Source organism: Apteryx rowi, unplaced genomic scaffold (genome assembly GCF_003343035.1).
Source record: "Apteryx rowi isolate R43461 unplaced genomic scaffold, aptRow1 scaffold_135, whole genome shotgun sequence".
NCBI lineage: Eukaryota > Metazoa > Chordata > Aves > Apterygiformes > Apterygidae > Apteryx > Apteryx rowi.
This window is the reverse complement of record NW_020447586.1, coordinates 831,822-852,518: the sequence shown is the minus strand read 5'-3', so window position 1 is coordinate 852,518 and position 20,697 is coordinate 831,822. Positions and strand designations below refer to the sequence as shown.

The 20,697-nt window shown below is 39.1% G+C and overlaps 1 protein-coding gene across 1 annotated transcript in view; it reads left to right on the top strand.

The window, feature by feature from the left end:
* The first annotated feature begins 16,282 nt into the window (after nt 1-16,282).
* Nucleotides 16,283-20,697, top strand: part of LOC112961626 (long-chain fatty acid transport protein 6-like) — a 37,888-nt gene continuing 33,473 nt past the window's right edge. Inside the window, exon 1 of the mRNA XM_026056971.1 lies at nt 16,283-16,763. Coding sequence (XP_025912756.1) covers nt 16,283-16,763 — 481 coding nt within the window. The remainder of the gene's footprint in view (nt 16,764-20,697) is intronic.

Genomic DNA, 20,697 nt, shown 5'->3' with positions numbered 1-20,697 from the left:
TACTATTTTCCAAGGTCCCACAGATAAACCACAATTCTGAGAGGCCTCACATTGGAGTCAAGGAGAAGAAAACGTGCACAGAAATAAGACAAAATATGAGTTTTAAATTGTTCACTGTTTCTTAGGATCTGGAGTTAAATAACCTACCTATCAAGATTTAAAAAACGTGATAGTATTTTAAATACCACAGTGTGTTTACTACTGGAGAATGCTTGCTTAAATATGTTTGCTTTTATATGCAAATATTTCCTTGAATTTTAACAAATTCAATAAAGCTCATCAAAGTTTTCTTTGGAAAGCCTTTAAGGAGTGTATCTAAATTAAACAATGCTGGAATGCTGTATTTTAAGAAATAGCCCGCATGTATAGTAGTCTTTAAATTAGATCACCCTGGATTTTGGAGGGATGAGTCAAGGGAAGTGTTTGTAAAGAAATGTATTGCCTTTTTAGTAAAAGAAATCTGATAACAACGTGGCTCCTACTGCTTTTTGCTTCACAGGTACTGACATACACATTTGCCCCTCACATAGGATATACAAAAATTTCCAACAAACAAACAGTGACTTCTTGCGAGTAATACAGGTTCTAGGTTAAGAAATTCTTCCAGAAGGACTACGTTAATTTTGATTTTTTCTAGTCAATTATTATAATACAACTACGGTATGAAGTTGTTGGCTTATTTTAGTAACAGATAATGGAAGTATGTTTTATATTGCATGCATCTTAGAGTGCATTCACTCTTGCATAGGGCAACAGTTGCAGTTCTTGAAGTAAAAACACTGAAGAAATCTTTCCAAAGACTAAATAAACTATAAGATCATGTTCTCTGACAAGCAGAATGTACTTTACAAATAAACTCATGCGTAGGCTGCTTCTTGCTCCAAGACACATAAATTATGCTGGAGTGCGCAATACTTGAACTTCAAATAATAAACAGAATTACATATAATTGGCAGACCAGGATTGCCTCTATTTTAAAAAAGCCTGCTATTTACTTGTACAAAGTAGGTAATATAAAAATGTCATCTATTCCCACTGTGTATATAAGCTTATTTTTCACAAACTTTTTTATTTCTATTAAGTGGACATGTGTATTGACACATACTCACAATGCATATACATTTTATGGGTATTTTGATATAGAAAGAATCCTTATCCAAAACTCTGTGTACTTTTACTTAGGGATTTAAAGACAAATAAACAAAGCTAAAGCCGTAACATTGATCTACTTACCTCAGTAAGTAGAAAATTAGGGAAACAAGCAAACAATAATCCACATATAACAATAAACTATGAGCTCCAGCCTCCTTCCTGGGAAGTGAAATAGGTGGTATTACAAGGACACACTAAGGATAAAGAGACATAGACATTCTTAACAAAAGTACCGTTTTCACTGTAAAATAAACGTCCTACAGTATGCCTTGAGGACTGGGCCTTTTTTGACCTTAGAGTTCAAGCTCAGAAACAACGTTTAATTCCAGTTGTAACTGTATTCCATGATCTCGCAATGATCTCCGAAGCAGAAGGGCAAAGACAAAATGGCAAAGGGATTAAGGACATTCAGAGATAGAGATGCATCTCCAACCTCACAATTGTGATTTGTGAGACAGTCAGAAGGGATGAAGATATGCGGGAAGACTGCATGCGTCTGCTTCTGCATGTTAGAGACATTAAATACACATTTGGGGTCTGCCTATTGCGAGGAAGAATCAAAGAAGGTATTGTCCAGCAGTAGGTCTTTATTTTAATTCTTGTCCACAAGCACTATCAAATGGCTTTTCTATACACGGGATAGATTCAATGGCAACAGAAAACAATATTTAGCAATTACCACTGAAAATATTGCAAAAATCACTGTGTTGAAATACAGTTAAAAAGTAACAGACTCCCAATTGTGAAATCCTTAATAGAGATGTCTATTAAGTGGTTCTTCTTTTAACTTCTGATTATATTGTTTACCCAGATCTCTCATACTATTTTTCTGCTCTGTTTTTAAAGCTTCAAGGAGATGATTCCCGAAAGGAATTTGGACTAAAATGCAACACTAATACACCATCGCACTCCTGCATTTCTGACAAAGCAAAGAGCATGTATCCAGCCTTGCTGAGGCAATGTACTGCTGTGGGGGCAAGGAGAGGAACGGAAGAAGATAAGGAGTGCAGCATGTCATTAGCCTCTGTATCCTTCTTGCCTCTGCTGAGGTGGCCTTCCCTGCCATCTCCTTCTTCCTCTGTGCTCCTTCCCCCCACCTCCTTCTTCTTCCCTTCCTGCCCCCATTGCTAGAAGACTAGGGCAAAAACTCACTGTTTTATTGGGGTGGTATTTTTCACTTTAAGCTGCTTAAAGAGGATGGTGCCTGAGGGAAGTGATTTATTGCCATGCCTGAGCCAGTGCTGTCTAGATGGATTGCCACAGTCACTACTACCACAATGGGAAACTCTCTCTTCTGCAAGCTGTGTTTTTGTTCCCCCAACTAGGTAATTCTCTGCTTTGCTTATGCCGAAAGCTAATCAGGCACAAACTCGCCTGCCTTGGGATCTCCTGCCAGTAGCAACTGCAAAAGGAACTCTTACGCTCACCTTCCCAAGCTGTTATTTTGCAGCTATCATGCTTCACATGCAGACTGAAATGTAGGAAGATGTACTAACCACAAAGACTCCAGTGATACACGTGGCTGGCTGGTCATCTTTGTACATCTTTGTACTTCCAGCTGACCTGTGGAGACCGTCCTGAATCCCTTTTGCTTTTGGTCATAAACAGTGTCACCTCTGTCATGTCATAAAGAATTTTCAGTGTCATCACCACAGTGGCACCTTAGATGTAGTGGACAGCATGCTAGCTGAGAAAATACAAAATAGGATTATCTCAAAATGTATTAATACTTTATTGGTCACTAATACTTATTCTGTAAGGGGGACTCTGCACAATGTAAGTTGAGATAGGAGTACAAAGTTGTGATTAGTAACATTGAAAAATCAGGCCATTTATTAAGTAATTATTGGAGCAGTGTACAATACTGTACAACAGGGTGCTAATGTATAGTACAGCAAGTCCTTTAAAAGATTTGGCTCCTGCATACAGGAATATCCTTGAAAATTACATTTTCATCACCCTGGCATGAAAGCTACATTTTGCAACAAGATCATTCCTCTAGATATAAAAAGTTATTAAACTAAATCCAACTGGAGATTTTGGCAAGCAAATCCCTTTGAGAAACACGAGCATAGTTATTTGCTCACATAATGCCAATTTTTCATAAGTGTCTATGCTTGCCTTGTTGTTACCATTTTTTTTCTTTTATTGCCAAGCTCGCATTTGGAGATATCTACATGTTCACCTCCCCATTCATAAGATAACCAGTTAATAACACAAACACACCCCAAGCAGCTGGAAACTGAAAACAGCTAATCTGTGTGAAATATTCATGGCCTACAGCTTAGAAACACCAAGAGGTGACACGTACACATACAAAAATATTTTCTGTGCATGTAGTAGTGACTAGATCAAATCAATGCAAAGCTAATGACACATTAAAGTATCTGACTGAGTCATCATGTTTGTTTTTCTTTAGCCTCATGAGGTTTATCAATCAAGGTGGTTGCATATGACAGATCTCATTTACATTTCACATGAGAAGTTACATAAATGAACGTGAAGGATTATTTTTTTCAGAAGAACATCTCAGAAAACTAGTAAATACTTTTGGCTCTAGCTGGAATCAGCAGGTGCTGGAGCTTCTAAGGACTTCCAAGAATCAAGGCCCAGGCGGTGTTAGGACGGGCAACAGTCTAATTGGCTGTCAGACACTGCCAGCATTAACTGGCCTTAATGGCCCTGATGTGCATCACCCAGGACCCCCACTCACCCCCTCCTCCCCCAACAGGCCCAGGAGCTCTATTTAAGCTCAGGAAGAGCGCTCTCTTGTCTTTTCTCTTGGGTGGACCTTGCTGTATCTTTATCTCTAATCCTACTTCCAGCCTCCTCTCCTGACTGGACTCCCTGGACCTGATTCATCCCCTTGCCTTGTCTGGGGCTGTTGATGGGCCCCTAGACCCTGCTGTGTTTAGGTGCTGTGGGACTGCTCCCTGGTCAGGGAGGGCACAGCCTGTGTTGGGGACCTCCTGGCACCTGGCTTGTCCCCCCTGCCTTTTTGAGCAGCCCTGCTCTTGCTGCTCCCTGACACTGGCTATATGAAATTCAGCTACAGAAATGTAAGTAGGTAGCTTTTTCTTTGGTTGTCTCTCAGACTAAGTGTGCTTGGGGGGGGGGAGAAAAATGGGGGAGCACAATGAGCATGTCAAAGCAAGCTTGAAATTCTGGTGTGCCAGAAACTATTAGCTGTAAAAAACACATATTCTTAATACAGAAAACTACAAGAGAAATCACATTTTACAATCATGTTTTTTACAATTATGTTTTAGGTAGTGGATGTTTGAGGAATGAGTTTCCCATGCATCAGAATGACTGGCTATAAGGATTCAGAAGAAATGGCCTGTGCATGTGTAGAGAGCTACAGGTATCCCTGCGTTATCTAAAAGCCCAAACACTGCTTAAAATTCTTTTCACCTGTGGCTCACTGTATGATGGTTCTCTGGCTTCTGAGGGACTTGTTTCCCCTCTTCACTTCCAGAAAACAAAAAGAGCATGTGAGGAGAAGAAAACTGAAAAATTGAGCCTAAGTTTTTTTGCCATTGAATTCACAGAAACCAGGATTTTATCACACAGTTGAGTTATACCATGATGACAAAGTACTTCTGAAAAGGGTGTGGCATATCAGATGCAAGTGGTCTCTCTTAAAAAAAAAGTTGTTGACAGATTCAGAATTGGGAGTTTATGTACACGAAAGTACTGCTAGCAAGAAGAAGTCACAGTGGTGGTGGTGGGAAATCTGCTACATTAGCTAACATTAAGAATAACACTTTGAATGTCAGGTAAAGTTTCTAATGCAATCAATTCAAGTACAAAATGAAAGAACAAGTGACAGATGTTCTCTGGCATGCTGTTTAACTTCATGATGGAAACATGAAAGCTGGGAAAACAGGGGCAAGTTGAAAGCTATCTTAGGCATGCCTGGAGGCTCAGGAGGCAAACATGCTGTTCCAGTCCTTTGAAGAATAATTCCGACAGCACTTTCACCTAAAAAGTCAACAGGATAATAAATACTGAATGCTTCCAACTGGTAGCTATACAGAACATCCTGATTAGAATTATGGGTGACTCTTAAACTGTTTTTTACTAGCAAGTACCCACAAAGCAGAAAAGCAATAGAAGCACTAAGCATCTAGATGGTTTCTTAGAGCTAGAATTTGTCTTATTTACTCATTGCTACAGTTTTTGCTTGGGACCTTCAGGTCGCAGATGTGCTCCTCAGTATTTTGACCCAGGCCAATATGTGAGAAAACTTGCCTAGTGACCATGGGAAGACTTTTCCTGCTAGACTCCTACATTACCCTATTCCAAGACAGGTAAGATCAAATAAAAGCATGTTTTGACACCTCTTAAAAAAGGTATTGGGATATTAGACTCTTAGTACTCTAGAACAGTGATTATAAGGATAGCCAAAAATTAAAGGAAATGGAATGCATGTATGTTAGTCAGGTACCTTGAAATTGCCTAAAACTCAAGCCAAGTTTCACTAACAATCAACAAATATTTAAAGGATCTAAAACAGCACTTTATCCTGAAACAATCTGTCTTTGTTCAGCTCTTTCTGGCTTTCCCCATGCTTTAAAGACTTGGTTTTCTTGCATACCTTACATCTGAGACTGTATTCCCCAGAATACCCTTTGATCTTTCCCTTTCTATAGGGGTTACATTCAGACTCAAATCTTTATCTCAAAGTTAACTGACTCTTTAGAGGTGCTTTTGATCTTTCCCTACAAATGATTAGCTGTCCTCAAGAGTCGAGAAAGGTTAGGGTCCCTTTTACAGATCAGGTACTACTTGCTATATTTAATGAGTTGTTTGGGGAGTAATACCAAAAACACACTTGCCTGAACCTATCAGTAAAATGTGAAAGTCTTCCATGCCATTAATATTACTTCATCTAAAAAGTGGTGTTTATACATGTGGATTGTTTCAGTTCTTCATTTAGATCCTTTCTGGATGACAGTGAAATTGAACCCAATCTCTATTTATTCTGTATTTGGGGGATCCAAAGAAAACAAACTTATGAGCTTCATTCCTTCAGCAGTCAACAAAACTGTTCAAGGTGCAAGAAAATCTGAATAATACACCTTGATTCCCTGGGAAGTTATGGCTAAATTTTATTAGAATATGAATAAATTGTCATAATATATAGGTAAATATATCCTAGTGTGAACACAGCTTATACCAGCAAAACTATGACTTATTAGTAAAGCTTATTCCAAGGAAATTAGTACACAATAAATAAGGTACATTTTTATGGTCTACCCTATCAACAGTAAGGCTTTCTGTTAACATAATTACACCCATACTTCCCTACATCCTAGAAAAGTTGACAGAAGTTGGTAGTGTTGATGTGCCATAATGAGTGACTTGAGCATCCTAAAATATTACAAAATGATCTTTCATTTCCTATGGATTTGAGGTTTTGTGACCATTTAATGATTTGCAATGATCGAAACCTCCTTTAACGTCTTCTAGTCTTTACCTTCTCAGGTCCCCTTGATATCTTTAATGTGAGTACCCTGCTCATATTTCCTAAATTCCCACATCCCCTTATTTAACAAGAGTTAAAGTTTGTGTGACTGGCTCAGCATTACTGCTTAATATTCCAGTAATTTAGCTTAAGAAATATTGCTTTATGAAACATGACTAGAAAATTAAGATAGCTTTGTGTTGCTGAATTGATTTATATTGCTTAGTCATGAAGGAGAAAATGGTTTTACTTATCTATGGGGTGAATGTCATTCAGAAGGGCTGGGGAAGAAAACACTGACCTCAGTTCTACTTCTGTTCAGAACACAAGTGCACTCTTCCATTCTTATATCCATACAGTCACAATACTATCTGTACTTTCATTTCATAGCAACTTATAAAGTGGAATATCATGGTGCAAATGCTGTAACTGTTCAGGAAGTAAGGAACAAATAATATGGTGCTATTTTCTTTGCCTAAGTAGACTACTTATGCTAAGAAATTCTATAGCAAGAAGATTGTATAGCAAGGCTTGTATAGTCCCCTATAAAGTATGTATGTGTATAGGAATGCTCAGTGCATGAATGGACTTGTGTTATATGCTAGAAAACAAAATGCTACAGCAGGCAGAGAGTCAGTATAGAATCTCTTCCATTTCCCTTCCCTGCTGCTACATGATTCTCAATTTTCTACAGTAAAGGCAAACATATAAATTTTGCCTCCCTTTTGCCAGCTGATCCTGGGCTTCTGCAGTTATCTTCTCCTACCTGGGGTCTATGGAAACTTAGGTGACATTGTTCTATAAGACTAACTTATAAATCAGTGTGTCTCCCACTGACTTGACCATGAGACCTTTTGAGGTGTTTTTTTTCACACTAATAAAAGGTGCCACTTCCATATTTTCTCAAACCCTCTGACTAATGCAATTGTATTGAACTGAGAGTAAGTATTTCATAGCTGCCATTAACTTGAAATTTACTGTTGGTGTTTCAGATTAAAGAAAGGCTTGTGAGTTTGAAAGATTATCTCTTTATTCCTGCTACATCATCTTGGCTAATAAAAGTTATCTGTACAAACTATGCCTCACTGAAAAGACATCTTTACAGATATTTCCTTGTAATGTTGTTTGTTATGTTGGACAGCAATGTTGGATTCTGCTTTAATCCTGTCTTTGGATTGCATGCTCTTTCTGAAGTCTTGTTTGGCCTTCAAATGATATAGCAACTACAGGACAAATGGTAAGTATGGTTATATAAAAAAACAAACTCCAAACCCCAAAGATGTATGCATTCCCTAATGATCTTACATAATTCTCACTTAACGTTTTCCCACTACCGCAAGTCTTAAATTTTCTGATAAATCTTACAGAAAAATTGCTTATGAATCCTTTTCTGTTGTAAAAATGTCTTTATTAATATAGAAGCCTTTATACTTTCTATAGTGTATTCACCACATGGCCAGGATCAATTTCTATCCATGTTGTGTAAAAGTATAGTTCCATGTAACTTTAAAGAAATCTTAGTGTAGATTTGAATAGCCGTGCGTGACACCATTCTATTTTAAGAAGCACGAGCCAGGTTTTCCAAGTCTTCAATATGCTTTAAGTTGTTATAATGTAATTTTTGATTAACTGAAAAGCTATATTCCAGTGCCTGACAGTCTTTCACCAATCATCTTTAATTTGCATTTCTATGTCCCTCTGAAATGTAAATGTGCACTAGGAAAGGGTCACATGTAGCATTAAGCTTTGCAAATCAACAGATGTGCTGTTGAAAATGTTTGTGTCAGACATTAAATTTTTTTAGGGAAAAGCCAAAATACAAATAAAATGAAATAGCATACAATCTTGGTTACTCAACAAATTCTGTTTATTTTACTAGGATACATACAATCCTAGTAGGACCTGTTCACATAACTAAAAGAATCTCTCTACCATTATTCAGCCATTCATTCCAGATTTGCTTATTTCTTTTTTGTTTTAAAACCTAGGACTTTACTAGATATAAATTGTGAACATTTAAAGACAATTATTTTACTTTAATAGAAAGGTAATTGATTAGTGACATGTGAGGAGTTGGAAAATGCATTTGCAAGGAATATTGACTTTTATATGAAATGTATATATTATGCAACTATGTTTTTAAAACAGAAAAAGATTCAACAGATTCTAAGAAAGAATTCTCTAGAGGTGAACAATCTACAAGGCTATTCCCACACTGTGAAACTGTTGTCTTCCCTCCTTTTGCTTCAGCTTTATTTAATCACATTTTACAAGAAGAAAAATTTTTCATCAGAAAAAAATTACAACTCCTTTATATTTCATTATTGGGTCATACCATAGTCTTGGACATCAAAATGTTTTCTGTTGGAGAGAAATTGAGCAGAATAATTTATAGCATAATAAACAATTCAGGGCTCAGTGATTTGTCTGTTAAGAGTTCTCTGTAGTCAAGAGTAAATCACATTCCAGCTCATGAAATGTTACAAGAAGCTGATTAATGGGTAAATTTCTTATTACGCTTTTGGGCTCTTATTTACTTAAAAGTATGTCATTACATTTAAGTTTCTTGGAGTTAAACTTAATAAAGGGTTTGGGGCAATATGATTTACCACCTGCAAGCATCTTATGTTAATTTTAATTTCATAATACATACAATTTTTCCTAGAGGACTATGGCTTTATTCAATGCATACAGTAGCTGATATTCACTTACCAATAATTCAGCATTCTGTGTTGCACATTGACCAATGTATACAGGAAACTTAATGCTATGCTTAATGCCAGCTAGCTAATGCCAGCAGCAAAGATGATTTTATTGATTTCTTCATGAGCCTTTCAAATTTATGCTATTTATGTCAGAAAACATTAATAAATGTGCATATTTTTCCATTGGGTGAAAAGATGGAACTGTCCTTCAGGTAGAGAGCCAAGACACAGAACATGAGATTCAGCTCTCCTAAATTTAGAGGCTAGTCTCAGCCACCTAAACTTGGGCATTTAATGCCAGTTTGGGATGTCAGAGGTATCAGACACTAGCAAATATGACACAAGAGCTCAGAACCATCTGGAGAGTCATCTGAAGATCAGGCATCTTTCTCCAAGGCATCCAGAATGGCACAAGATGCCTAGTTGTGGTTAACTGATTCAAGCCCTGGCTACATACAATGCCTGCACAGAAGCTGCTTGCTTATACTTCTCTCATAGTGGAGACCTAGTCAGGGCAGCCAGGCAAGCATTTCACCTTATCCTAAATTAGACATCAGCATTTGGTCAAAAAAATGACTCTAAAATCTCTTAACTGTAAGTGATCTTCATTAATTATAGTGGAAGCTTACACCAAACGCTTGCATGTGGACATCCACCTACCTTGCAGGCACTGAAAGTTAGGGTAAACTCAATCCCACAGGGAAAAGTTAGTCAAATGTGTCCACTAATCTTTAAGAGCCCAATTTTTCACTATCCCATTTAACATCACATGTAAAATATGACTCCTGGTGTCTTCATCTATAGTTGTGTGAGTAGCCACCAAATCCAAGAGTCTGAGGGTTTTAAAGGCTAATGTTGGGCATACAGCATGGCTAAATTGCCCCCAGTTTGAAGAGAGTATAAATGGTTAAGACAATATCACATGGGATTTCTGTGGCACAGGCAGGAATCAAATCCATTTCTAGTATTAGTTTACCTATATTGGCACCATTTTACTTTTTATTGAAATCTACTGCCTTGGCTTATCTAGTCTCTCAACAACTGAAAACTACTGAAAGCCAATTCATATGCTATACAAATTCTCCCTCTCACTTGGGGGAGAGGAAATTAATGCTTACTTTTTACAAAGAAAACTTGGATAATGAGTACAGAGGACTGCAACAGTTGCTGTGCACAACTGAGAGGAACAGAGACAATACAGAGATTGCAAAACCACAGTTCTCCTTTAAAACTAAGCATTTCAGAGTATCAGAGACTTTATACTGGGATCTGGCTCATTTCTTTTCTTTGGGATTGGCAGCAATGATAACATCTGAAGTACAAAATTCTTCCTCTCTGCTCTTATGACTAATGTCTTTGGTGATGTGCTAGTCATTAGTCACCTTAGTTAACACAATCACCTGCTTACTTGCCTGTCTGATTTCTAGCTCACAGTATAGTTCAAATGCATCTTTCTCACTCAAAGTCTATATTATTGTTTGTATGTCTTCCTTTTGTGCTCTATCAGTTACCTATTACCTATTGCTTTTTCCTTTCATTCTCATCTGTATACCCCCAATTTTTCACAATTCTGACTCTTTCCATGCTTTTGTTCTCATTTGTTGCTGCTTCTGCACTACACCATAGAATGTCTCGCTCCTCCTTTCTGTCTTCTTCAAGGTAATCCTTGCATATGTAAGTATCTTTCAGCCTCCCTCCATCATCTTTCAAAGCAACATTTAAGCATGTCTTCCACAAAGTGCACATTCCTTTTCATTGTGTATTATTTATACATATTCATAGTTGACCATGTGAATCCCTAAATAAAAAAACTTCACAATTTTTATATTACCTTAGGTAGAGGTTACTGTAGCGTTTAATTTATTAAATTATTTAAATGTTTTTAAATGAAAACACTGGCCCATGAAGTTGCATTCACTTAAGCAAGTTAAAAATCTGTCTCCTCATAGAAGGTTGGTCTTGAAGTGATGCAGACCAACTTAAACTGAATATTGCTGTCTTCCTATAAATTTACACTTCATATACTTCCTATAAATGTATGTGATATACAACATAGAAGCAGATACTTCTGTTGCACCTTACAATTATATAGACTCTACATCAATATAAAAATAGCAGCCTACTGCCACTGTCCCCTTTGAAGAGCCATCAAATCTATTTATAATCTAATCTTGCATTATTTCATTTGCTTGAATTTGTTTCCAATGGATGTCCAGACAGGACCCATACAATAATGCTATGTCTGTACCTCGTTCATAAAATCAGGCCTCAGTCTCAGTGGTTAAGACAGAAAACTACAATACTAGAACCAGCTGAGAATGCAACATAGCTCTCTACTTGTTCTTCTCCCTTCCTTCATGGCATAGCCTAATTAGCCTAGAATTAAAAAACTTTACAATCAAGTCAGTCTAAACCAGAGTTTTGAGCTAAAGTTACTGACTCCACAGTGGAGCCGAACAAAGTAAGATCACTCATTATTTAACATAGTTTGTTTGATAGTGCAATGAAATAAAGGAGAAAGGCCCCAAGAAGGGGTTAGAAGCATTCTTAGAGTTGAAAAGTGGTTTAAGAGGCTACTGCTTACTACTTCTCACCTACCTATTGGTGCATCTCAGCCCACTTTTCTCCTTGATACTGTTGTTCCATTCTCAGTACAGAGGAGAGCTCGGGCAAGACAGTTCTTATGATCATTGGGTTTCAAGGCAAGAGCTAAAAAGCTTTCTCAAATCACATTAATAAATGGGAGTATGAAGCTGAGCTCTGACCTGAGTCAAACACACAGTGCAGACATCTAATAGTAGGTGAGAACATGCTTTTTACTTGCTTGAAAATACTCCTGTTATAAAACAATTTGTATTTTCAAATAGATTTTCAAAGAATCTGGTAACGGTAGGTGTAACTATGATTTCAGACAAAGGAGTCTATTTTTGCAAAGGCGTTTGACATTTTCTGGCAGTATTTTGCCAGTATCTGGGCAATTCTTGGGATACTGCTGGAGTATAAGAACACTTCTATACAGTGTATGACAATTTTGACACCTAAGCCTTTGATTAATAAGTAGGTATATTCCAGCAAGCTGTTCATGTTACACGATTCAACTGCATTTAATATTACTAAAATTATTAAGATTTTTTCTTAAATAAAATGCTTAGTCCAGGCTTCAATCCAATTCTTTCATCTTCCAAACTTGACAGACTCTTAAAAAGAAATAGCCTCAATTTCACTTGTAATGGACTTTCTGAAATGTCTGTGAATAGTGAAAACATTCTAAGAAGGTCCATGATATGTAATATAAATAAGTAATTAAAAATTAAATACCTGACTATCACTTTGTATGCTTCTCCATCCTCAGCCCTTCAAATCTTGTCTGTGTGAAAGTGCTGTACACTGCAAATGAAAATAGAAAGCTGTTTCCTTTCTATTCAACAACATTCAGAAAGTTGAAGTATTTCATCTAACAAAAATATTCACCTCTATTCCGTTTTTATTTCAATTTTTGTCTTAGGAATTTGAACAAACTGGACACTTTGAGGTAATCTCAAATTTACCTTTTTAGCATTCTTAAAATGTGGACCAGGCATTATCTAACTGTTATAACAGTTGGAATACCTAAATGCACTTAGTAGTTTTGGACAATCTGAAGGTAAAATATATCCTTGTATATTCACCCAGCAAGCTTCACATTTATTAAAAAGATTGCAGGAAGTGTTGGTATTGTAGGAATAAAAGCAGATGAGTCAGATGTGCCTTAAAACCACTGCAAAAATACCATCATACTACCTAAATAAAACCCAGCTCAGTACCATCCTCACCATTATAAACAGCCCTTGTCTGTGTTTCATGAAGTATTATGAAGCTCATAAAGCTCTTCTCCCAAAGAAATTGCTGATTTGCACCCTTAAAAGGGGAATCTGAGGAAAAAGCAATGAGAGGACAGGACGACTTTTACAAGGAAAAAGAAACAAGCACTGACAACTCCGCAATTCTAGCAAATTTACCTATAGAGGAAAAAAAGGACAAAAGTCACGTTTTTAATACTTTTTAAAATTTGCTTTATATTTGTACAAATCAAATTTTCATCTTTCATTATATTATTATCCAATGGGCAGAATGAAATTTCCATTATTCCATGTGTTCCCTGTCCTCAGTTTCACAGCCACAAAAAGCAGAATGAACTGTACTTTTTCTACTAAGATTAGCAGGGGACTGGTAGATACTCTACATCCAAAAGCAGATGAGTCAAGTCTTTCCCCATAAAGAAAAGTACCTGCTCTCGGATTGCATAATATGGAACATCCACCAAAAAGCCTCAGGAATAAATTGATGATTCATTTGTTTAGTTATTATCCTTTTATAGTTGTTCTTTCAAACAGAATTTTTACATCAAGGAAGGCACTATGAACTGTGATTTAGAGTGACCTTTATTTATAAGTTTTTGTGTTTACAGAACAGAAATTTGTATCATTTACTAGGGAGGGGGCAGTCTTGTTGTAATACTCTGATAATTTGAGGAATTTATTTGCGATTTTTGAATTATATCTCTTTGGTTCTTGATTAGTTCTTCTTTTGCTATTATCTTCCGATTTTGTGATTATCTTGGGCTAATAGAGCAATGTCATGTGTGATATGCTGCAAACTTGTTGCCATCCTCTTGTGAGAATGCAGGTTTGTCTCTTAAAGAGTCCTTTGTGCTGTGGTCTAATCAGTGTGGGCCTTTTTGGGCTTGCCAGAAACAGCACATTCCTCAATTTGATTGCCTGGGAACCATCTTCTTCCACATAACTCACCTTTTTAAGCCTTTTTTTGCTGTTGCTTTCTCACACACACACACACACACACACATTTCCATTCATACCTCACTCATATCAATCCTACTACTTCTGTCACAAGTTTCTAAAAAGAGGCTGTGGAGATCCTCGGACACAAAGAAGACAAGTTGAGCAAAAGTGGGTAAGATGCTGACAGGACTTCATAGCTGAGGTGACCTAGCTGAGAAACCCACAAAGCTTAGAGAAAGAAAGCTTTGTTGGAAAAACTCCCTAGTTCAAAGTAGACTATAAATATTGCATGGTGGTCTCTGAAAAAATTCATGTAGTTCATTTATTGTATGTAATGTTTAAATACCATAACTGTCATATGTATTTACAATATTTGAACATTCAAAATTGTGATATGCAAAGTGTCTCTGCCTTCATAAGAAAAGCAATATAGTATAGGCTGGTTTAGAGGCTGGAAGAATGACTGATATTCAGAATAGGAGAGAAAAGCTTGTAGACTGGTAGGAATAGAAAATGGCTGGAGATTTAGCAGAATGACAGACAGGGCTAATGGGCTAAATGCAGGCTGGATGAATGGGATATCAGATGAGTGTTTTAGAGAAAGATCAGGGCTGTTATGCAATGAGAGTGGAGGCACAAGTAGTCATTGGAAGAAAAAAGAAAAAGAACTGGAAGCTGTGAGACATCTGGAAGTAGGAAGGCAGGATTCTAGAAGGAGTACACTGAGCGATGGTTTCCTTTTGCTGGTCAGGCTTTGCTGTGCTCAGGGTTTCTACTGACGGTTGTGCTAGAGAAGAGGGTTAGCACATTCTTTCAGATAGGGGAGTCCCATAACTATTCATAAAATTCAAGAGAGGAGTCTGGAAGAAGTATCCTCTGGGATACAAAGATCTTCATTGGCCAGAGAAAGAAGACATCCCTTGACAAACTTCAAAGAGCACAAATGACATGGCAGGCTGGTTTGGTACCTGAAGAGGACAACGGAACAAGGGCTGCACTGTTCAGCATTCGGATTTCAAAATGAAGAAAATCTCTTTTGGAAAGAAGAAAATTTCAATATCAAGTGTAAGCTGGACTGATGAGAGGAACGTTCTTGTTGGTATTGCAATAATACTCAGGAGCACCAGTTCTTGACTATGTCGTCTTGGTGTAATATTGGCAACAAGCAGACCTGTGATGTGAACAGAGTTAGACGAGGTGTGGAAAAGGAACTGACAGAGCAGAGGTGTTCGTATTGTGAACTGCCAGGCCTTAGAAACTGCGGAACTGACTTCAGAAAGTCAAAAACATCCAAAATACACTTATATCCTGTAAATAAATACATTTGCTAGAGTCCACACTTTTAAAATAAGGAGGCAGTAGAGTCAGGCTTTCAAATTTTTCTGTGACAAGCATGGGGGCAGAAAAGCTGTCATGTGTAAAGCATGACCTCAGCTTCTCACGGTCCACGTAGCTCCAGGCTCTGCCGCGCTAAACCCCACAAACGCCACATGCCGTGTGACTCACCGAGGGCAACCGCAGCGCCCGCCTGGGTCCGGCGGTGCGCGCATGTCCTTGGGGCGACAGACCAGAACGGCAGCGGGGCCAGCGTCGTGTCCGGGCGCTGACTGCTCCTGGCCAGAGGTTTCCCCTGGGCGCCTGCACGGCGGGTCAGTCTTGGGGTGAGGGATGGCAGAGAACAAGACACCAGCCTCTGCGGTGGCGAGGCGCGGGCGGCCGCCCGCCTCAGCGCGGGGCGGCGCACCTGGGCCAACGGCCGCGAGTGGCTCCGCGCGGCGGAGCCGTTACGGATAACGGACACCGCCCCGCGCCCTGCCCGCGGCGGGGCTCTCCGCGCCCAGCCGCCGTCTTCCCCGGGAGCCGCCCACCCTGCCGCGCTGCCCGCCGCCGGGGCGGGGTGAGGCCGCGGAGGCAGGAGCGAGCGCCTTGTGCGAGCGGCTCCGCGGCCGCCGCCGCCGCCTCGCCCGCACCTCGCAGCAGCCCGTGAGTCCCGACGGAGGGAGAGGGGGTCGCCGCGGCCCCGGCCCCGGCCCTGCGGGGGAGGCGGCGGCTGCCTCCGCTCCTGCGCACCTGCTGCCCGGCGGGAGGCGGCGGCGGCGCCTCAGCGGCTCTCGCCGTTCCCCGGGGCCGCCCGGGCGGAGGGGACGCCGCGCCGCGCCCGCCTTGCCGCCGGCCCGATGCTGCCCGCCTGGGTGCCGGGCGCCGCGGCGGGCGTCGTGTCGCTGCACGTCATCCAGAGGCTGCTCTTCCCCTACTTCTGGGCCGACCTGAGGTACCTGCTCAAAGTGCTAAAGTACGGGCTGCGGGTGGAGGCCTACCGGCTGCGGGGCCGGGTCGTCACCGTGCTGGACAAGTTCGTGAAGCTGGCGGAGAGGCAGCCCCGCAAGCCGTTCCTCCTCTACGACGGCAAGGTGCACACCTATGGGGACGTGGACAGGAGGAGCAACAGGGTGGCCCAGGTCTTCCTCCAGCACGGTGCCCTGCGGAAGGGCGACACGGTGGCCCTGCTGATGGGCAACGAGCCGGACTTCATCCACGTGTGGTTTGGGCTGGCCAAGCTGGGCTGCGTGGTGGCTTTCCTCAACTTCAACGTCCGCTCCAGGTCTCTCCTGCACTGTCTCAGCAGCTGTGAGCCCAAGATACTGGTTGTGGGAGCAGGTAGAGTATATGCCTGATGTGCGCCCCCAAAGCTTTTAATGTCATATCTCCCCCATTTATGCCTCTCTAGTTGCTTCACTGAAAACCTGATTTTCCCAGGTGTTTGTGGAATCAAAGAAACCTAGGGCTGGGAAGGGCTTCAGGAGATCATAAAGCATAAGCCTCTTGCGCTTGAGACAGCATCAAGTATACCTGTCTCCAGGGGACATCCATTTAACTTGTTCTTAAAAAATGTACGTTGCGGGAGCATTTACAGCACCTGAATGCAGCTTGTTACAAGTGTTTAATCACTTCAATAGTTGCTTAATGTGTCTCAGGGAAGATTAAAATGGGATGTTAGGAATCATTTCCCATTCTTAAATTTTTAAACAGCTAATTTTAATCTTATTGAGTCATGTTGTTCTTTCTTTTGTTGTACTATACCACCATCCTCTTGGTGATCAAAACCACCATGAACTAGGAGGCCTAAGCTGCAGGTTGTACAATTTTTGTTGCACAACCATTTTTGGAGGCATGATTTTCTTCCACAGGTTACAACTTAAGAGTTTTGTTTTATAGGTGTAGCACGTAGGAGGTTGATTTATAATAACCAACTGACATTGGATTGTAGAAGAAATTGCTTTGCTTTGATTGAATAGGCAGTAATAGTGTGCTTTGTATTAGTTTCCAACTTACCACACTTTTTTTTTTAAGTGCTTCAAAAGAATTTTAAAAATGTTGACCTAGGTATTTTGTACATTGTATATTGTAATTAGGTTTTAATTATTGAGATGCATAAACCAAAACCAGAGATTCAAAATCTAAACTTGGCTTGTAGAGACATTTCAGCATTTATGGTCAAAATTTGTAAGTGAACCTACAATGCTAAAAGATTACACAGAACCTTTTGTCTTTTTCACTGGAGGAGGATATTTTAAAAGATCAAATACGAATGTTGTTCTGCCTCTAAAACTGCTGTTCTTGAGTGTACTCTGCCTTGTTTCTAGTTCACAACTTCTTGTCTTATTCTTACTACGCAGTTTGTGGGGTTTTGCCACCATGACACCTGATTTTTGCAGTTTCCTTCCATCTGCTCTCTGCTGCTGCAGATTTGTGCTTTAAGAAAAACTTATTTAAGTTTTTTCTCTGGCAGATTGTTAATTTAATCATAAATGCTTTTAAACTGATTGTACATATTATGCTCATTTAAGAATGGTAATTAAAACAAGCTCATGAAATGAGAGCCAACTTAAGTATGGTCACAAAATACATAATGACATACTTCTGAACAAATGGTTTTTCATTTTACCTTCTAACTTAATAATAATAAAAAAAATCTCTGTGTGCTTTTCAGTGTATGGATTGAGGAACAGAATTCATGTTCAGGTAATTCTTGTTCCTGGATGGTGATTAAGGAGAACTTTGGGTCAGAACTTGTATCTAAGAGGAGTTTTTAATAAAACAAGAGGTTAACTAATGAGTGAGAAAAGTACTTGTGAAGCAGGAACTGGGCCCATATTTCTCTACTCTTAGTCTGCTAGCTGCAGCTGACAGGAACAGCAACTATGGTGATCTAACACAAGTTAGAGCTAGGTTCTAGGACTCCTGCTGGGCCAGTCACCCTTATACCTCTGCCCACTAGAGAAAAACCATCTGCAGACAGATAATACAACAGAGATACCAAAAAAATTAGTCTCCAAGTTAGTCTTTTGCAAGTTGGTTGTCTTCCTTCGTGGGTTTTAGTTTTTGCATTGTTGCTCAGTCCCCAGAGCCTGATGGATTCTTCACAATATTCTTCAGCATGTAGGGGCTTTTTTTCCTCTCTTGTGAAAGAAGTTGAAATTCTGTGTGTCCTTGACTATTGGCCATGACATATGAAAAAGGAGCCCCCTCCAAAGGGGTCCAAATTTTGCAATTCAAGATTTGTATGCTGTTGTGTGGCTGAGGGCTAACTCATGTAACTCTTTTTGTATAATAATATGTTTTTGTCTAATTGTTATACATAATACTTTTTCCCTAAAGCTTATAAAAATTGTTACTCAGTATTTAAGACTGAGGATACAGTCAGTTAGACTAACTCTCAGGTTAACATCTTTTTGTCAGGTGTTAGTATGGTTTTTTCAAGGACTTCTGCCTTGTATTATCAGTGGGCATGATCTGGACTTTTCTGTATGTTTTGCTGTTGTATCATGGCTTACCACAGGATTCTGGATAGCCTGAACATGGTGTGCTAAAAAGTATGTTCTTTTGCAAAATATTTACACTATAGACTTTAACTTGTGATTCCATCTATGGTTGCAATGGTCATGTATCATGTTTGGCAACTGAAGTTTTTTTTTCTTTTTTTTCTTTTTTCTTTTTCCTTTTTTCCTTTTTTCTTTCCTTTTTTCTTTCCTTTTTTCTTTCCTTTTTTCTTTCCTTTTTTCTTTCCTTTTTTCCTTTTTTCCTTTTTTCCTTTTTTCCTTTTTTCCTTTTTTCCTTTTTTTTCCTTTTTTTTCCTTTCTTTTTTTTTTTATCAGACCTCATTTCATGTTTGCAGGCTTGACTTAGTAATTCCATTTAATTGAATTGAAACAGGAACAAAACTGTGTTTTCAGTATTTTGGACGACCTTTAATGTAGCTCATATACTGCAGCACAATAGAAATCATCCCCCTGCAATTTGACCATTAATTGTCTGTGCTCAACAAGACCAGATTTTCTCTTGAAATTCTTGTCTGTAATGGCACATTAAATCAGGAACCTGCATTCAAATCTACTTAATACTAAGATTGCATTTGTGTTGATAGGGACATTCCACTTTCTGGTGATATCTGGAATGGTTTCCACAGGTAGTTAGTTACTGCAGAATCGTCTCTGCTCAGAATGCTGGTATAGCCTCCCTCTGTGTGAGATAATTGCACCTTGTTTCTTCTTTTGGTATATCCTGTCCTTTTCTTTCTTTCTTTTTTTTTTTTCCCCCTTCCAAAAATGTTTTTGCTTGTTACAAATGGAATACCTTTATCCAAATAGGCTGGGTACTATTTATGCTTGCATTTTCTTCCACACCTTGTTCAGTCTTTCGTGCTGCCTCTTGCAAGAGCTCTCTCATTTTGTGGACTTTTCTTTGAACTCTTCAGTTTTGTTTTGCGACTGCATGTTTTTCTGAGGTTGTGGTTTGGTAACCCAGTCCAATTAATATCATCTTGCCTTTCCTCCAGCATTTGCAGTCAGATCTTGTTCTGGTGTGACAATTCTGATATTTTGATCGCTTTTTCTAACACTATATTGGGATCTTCTAATGGTCATTAAGTTTGGGGGTTTGGTTTTTGACCTGGGTATTCCACAAACTCTCTGCAATTGAATATTTGATTTTAAGTCTCAGTGTGTTATAAAAGCTTACAAATTTCTCCCTCTTGTTGTTTTCTCATATGAAATAGATACCCTTAAAAGGTTTTTTTTTGGGGGGGGGGGGTGTTTGTTTGTTTTCCCTAGGACTGTAATATTCTTTTAATTCACTTAGCACAATCGAGTAACTTGCTTTCTTCCTTCTCATTCAAACACAGGCTATAAAGCAAATACAGACTGATTTGCCAATATTTAAACTTTCTGTTCATCTTCCTTTCTAGTATTTCCATTTGGCTTTGTGGTCGAGACAGTTTTGCTTTAGCCCCTTTCAATTGTCTGCTGTATTCCCAGAGCATTTCAACTGCTTTGGGATTTTTAGCTCTTGCTTTAATTTCTAGTGTAACGTTTTCACTTTTCCATTCCCAGGAACACTGTCTATCATCCTCCCCCACCCTGTTCTGGGGAATGTTTCTTGAAAGAGATTCAAAAGTTGGAGTTTAGAATTGCATCTTTAATAAAACAGCAGTTAACTAACATGTAAGTAAACGAGCAACTTGTGAAGGAGAAGTTAAGAGGCTGTATGCCTTCTCTCTATCAGAAGAGAAAATCTAGCAACATTAACTTACAGC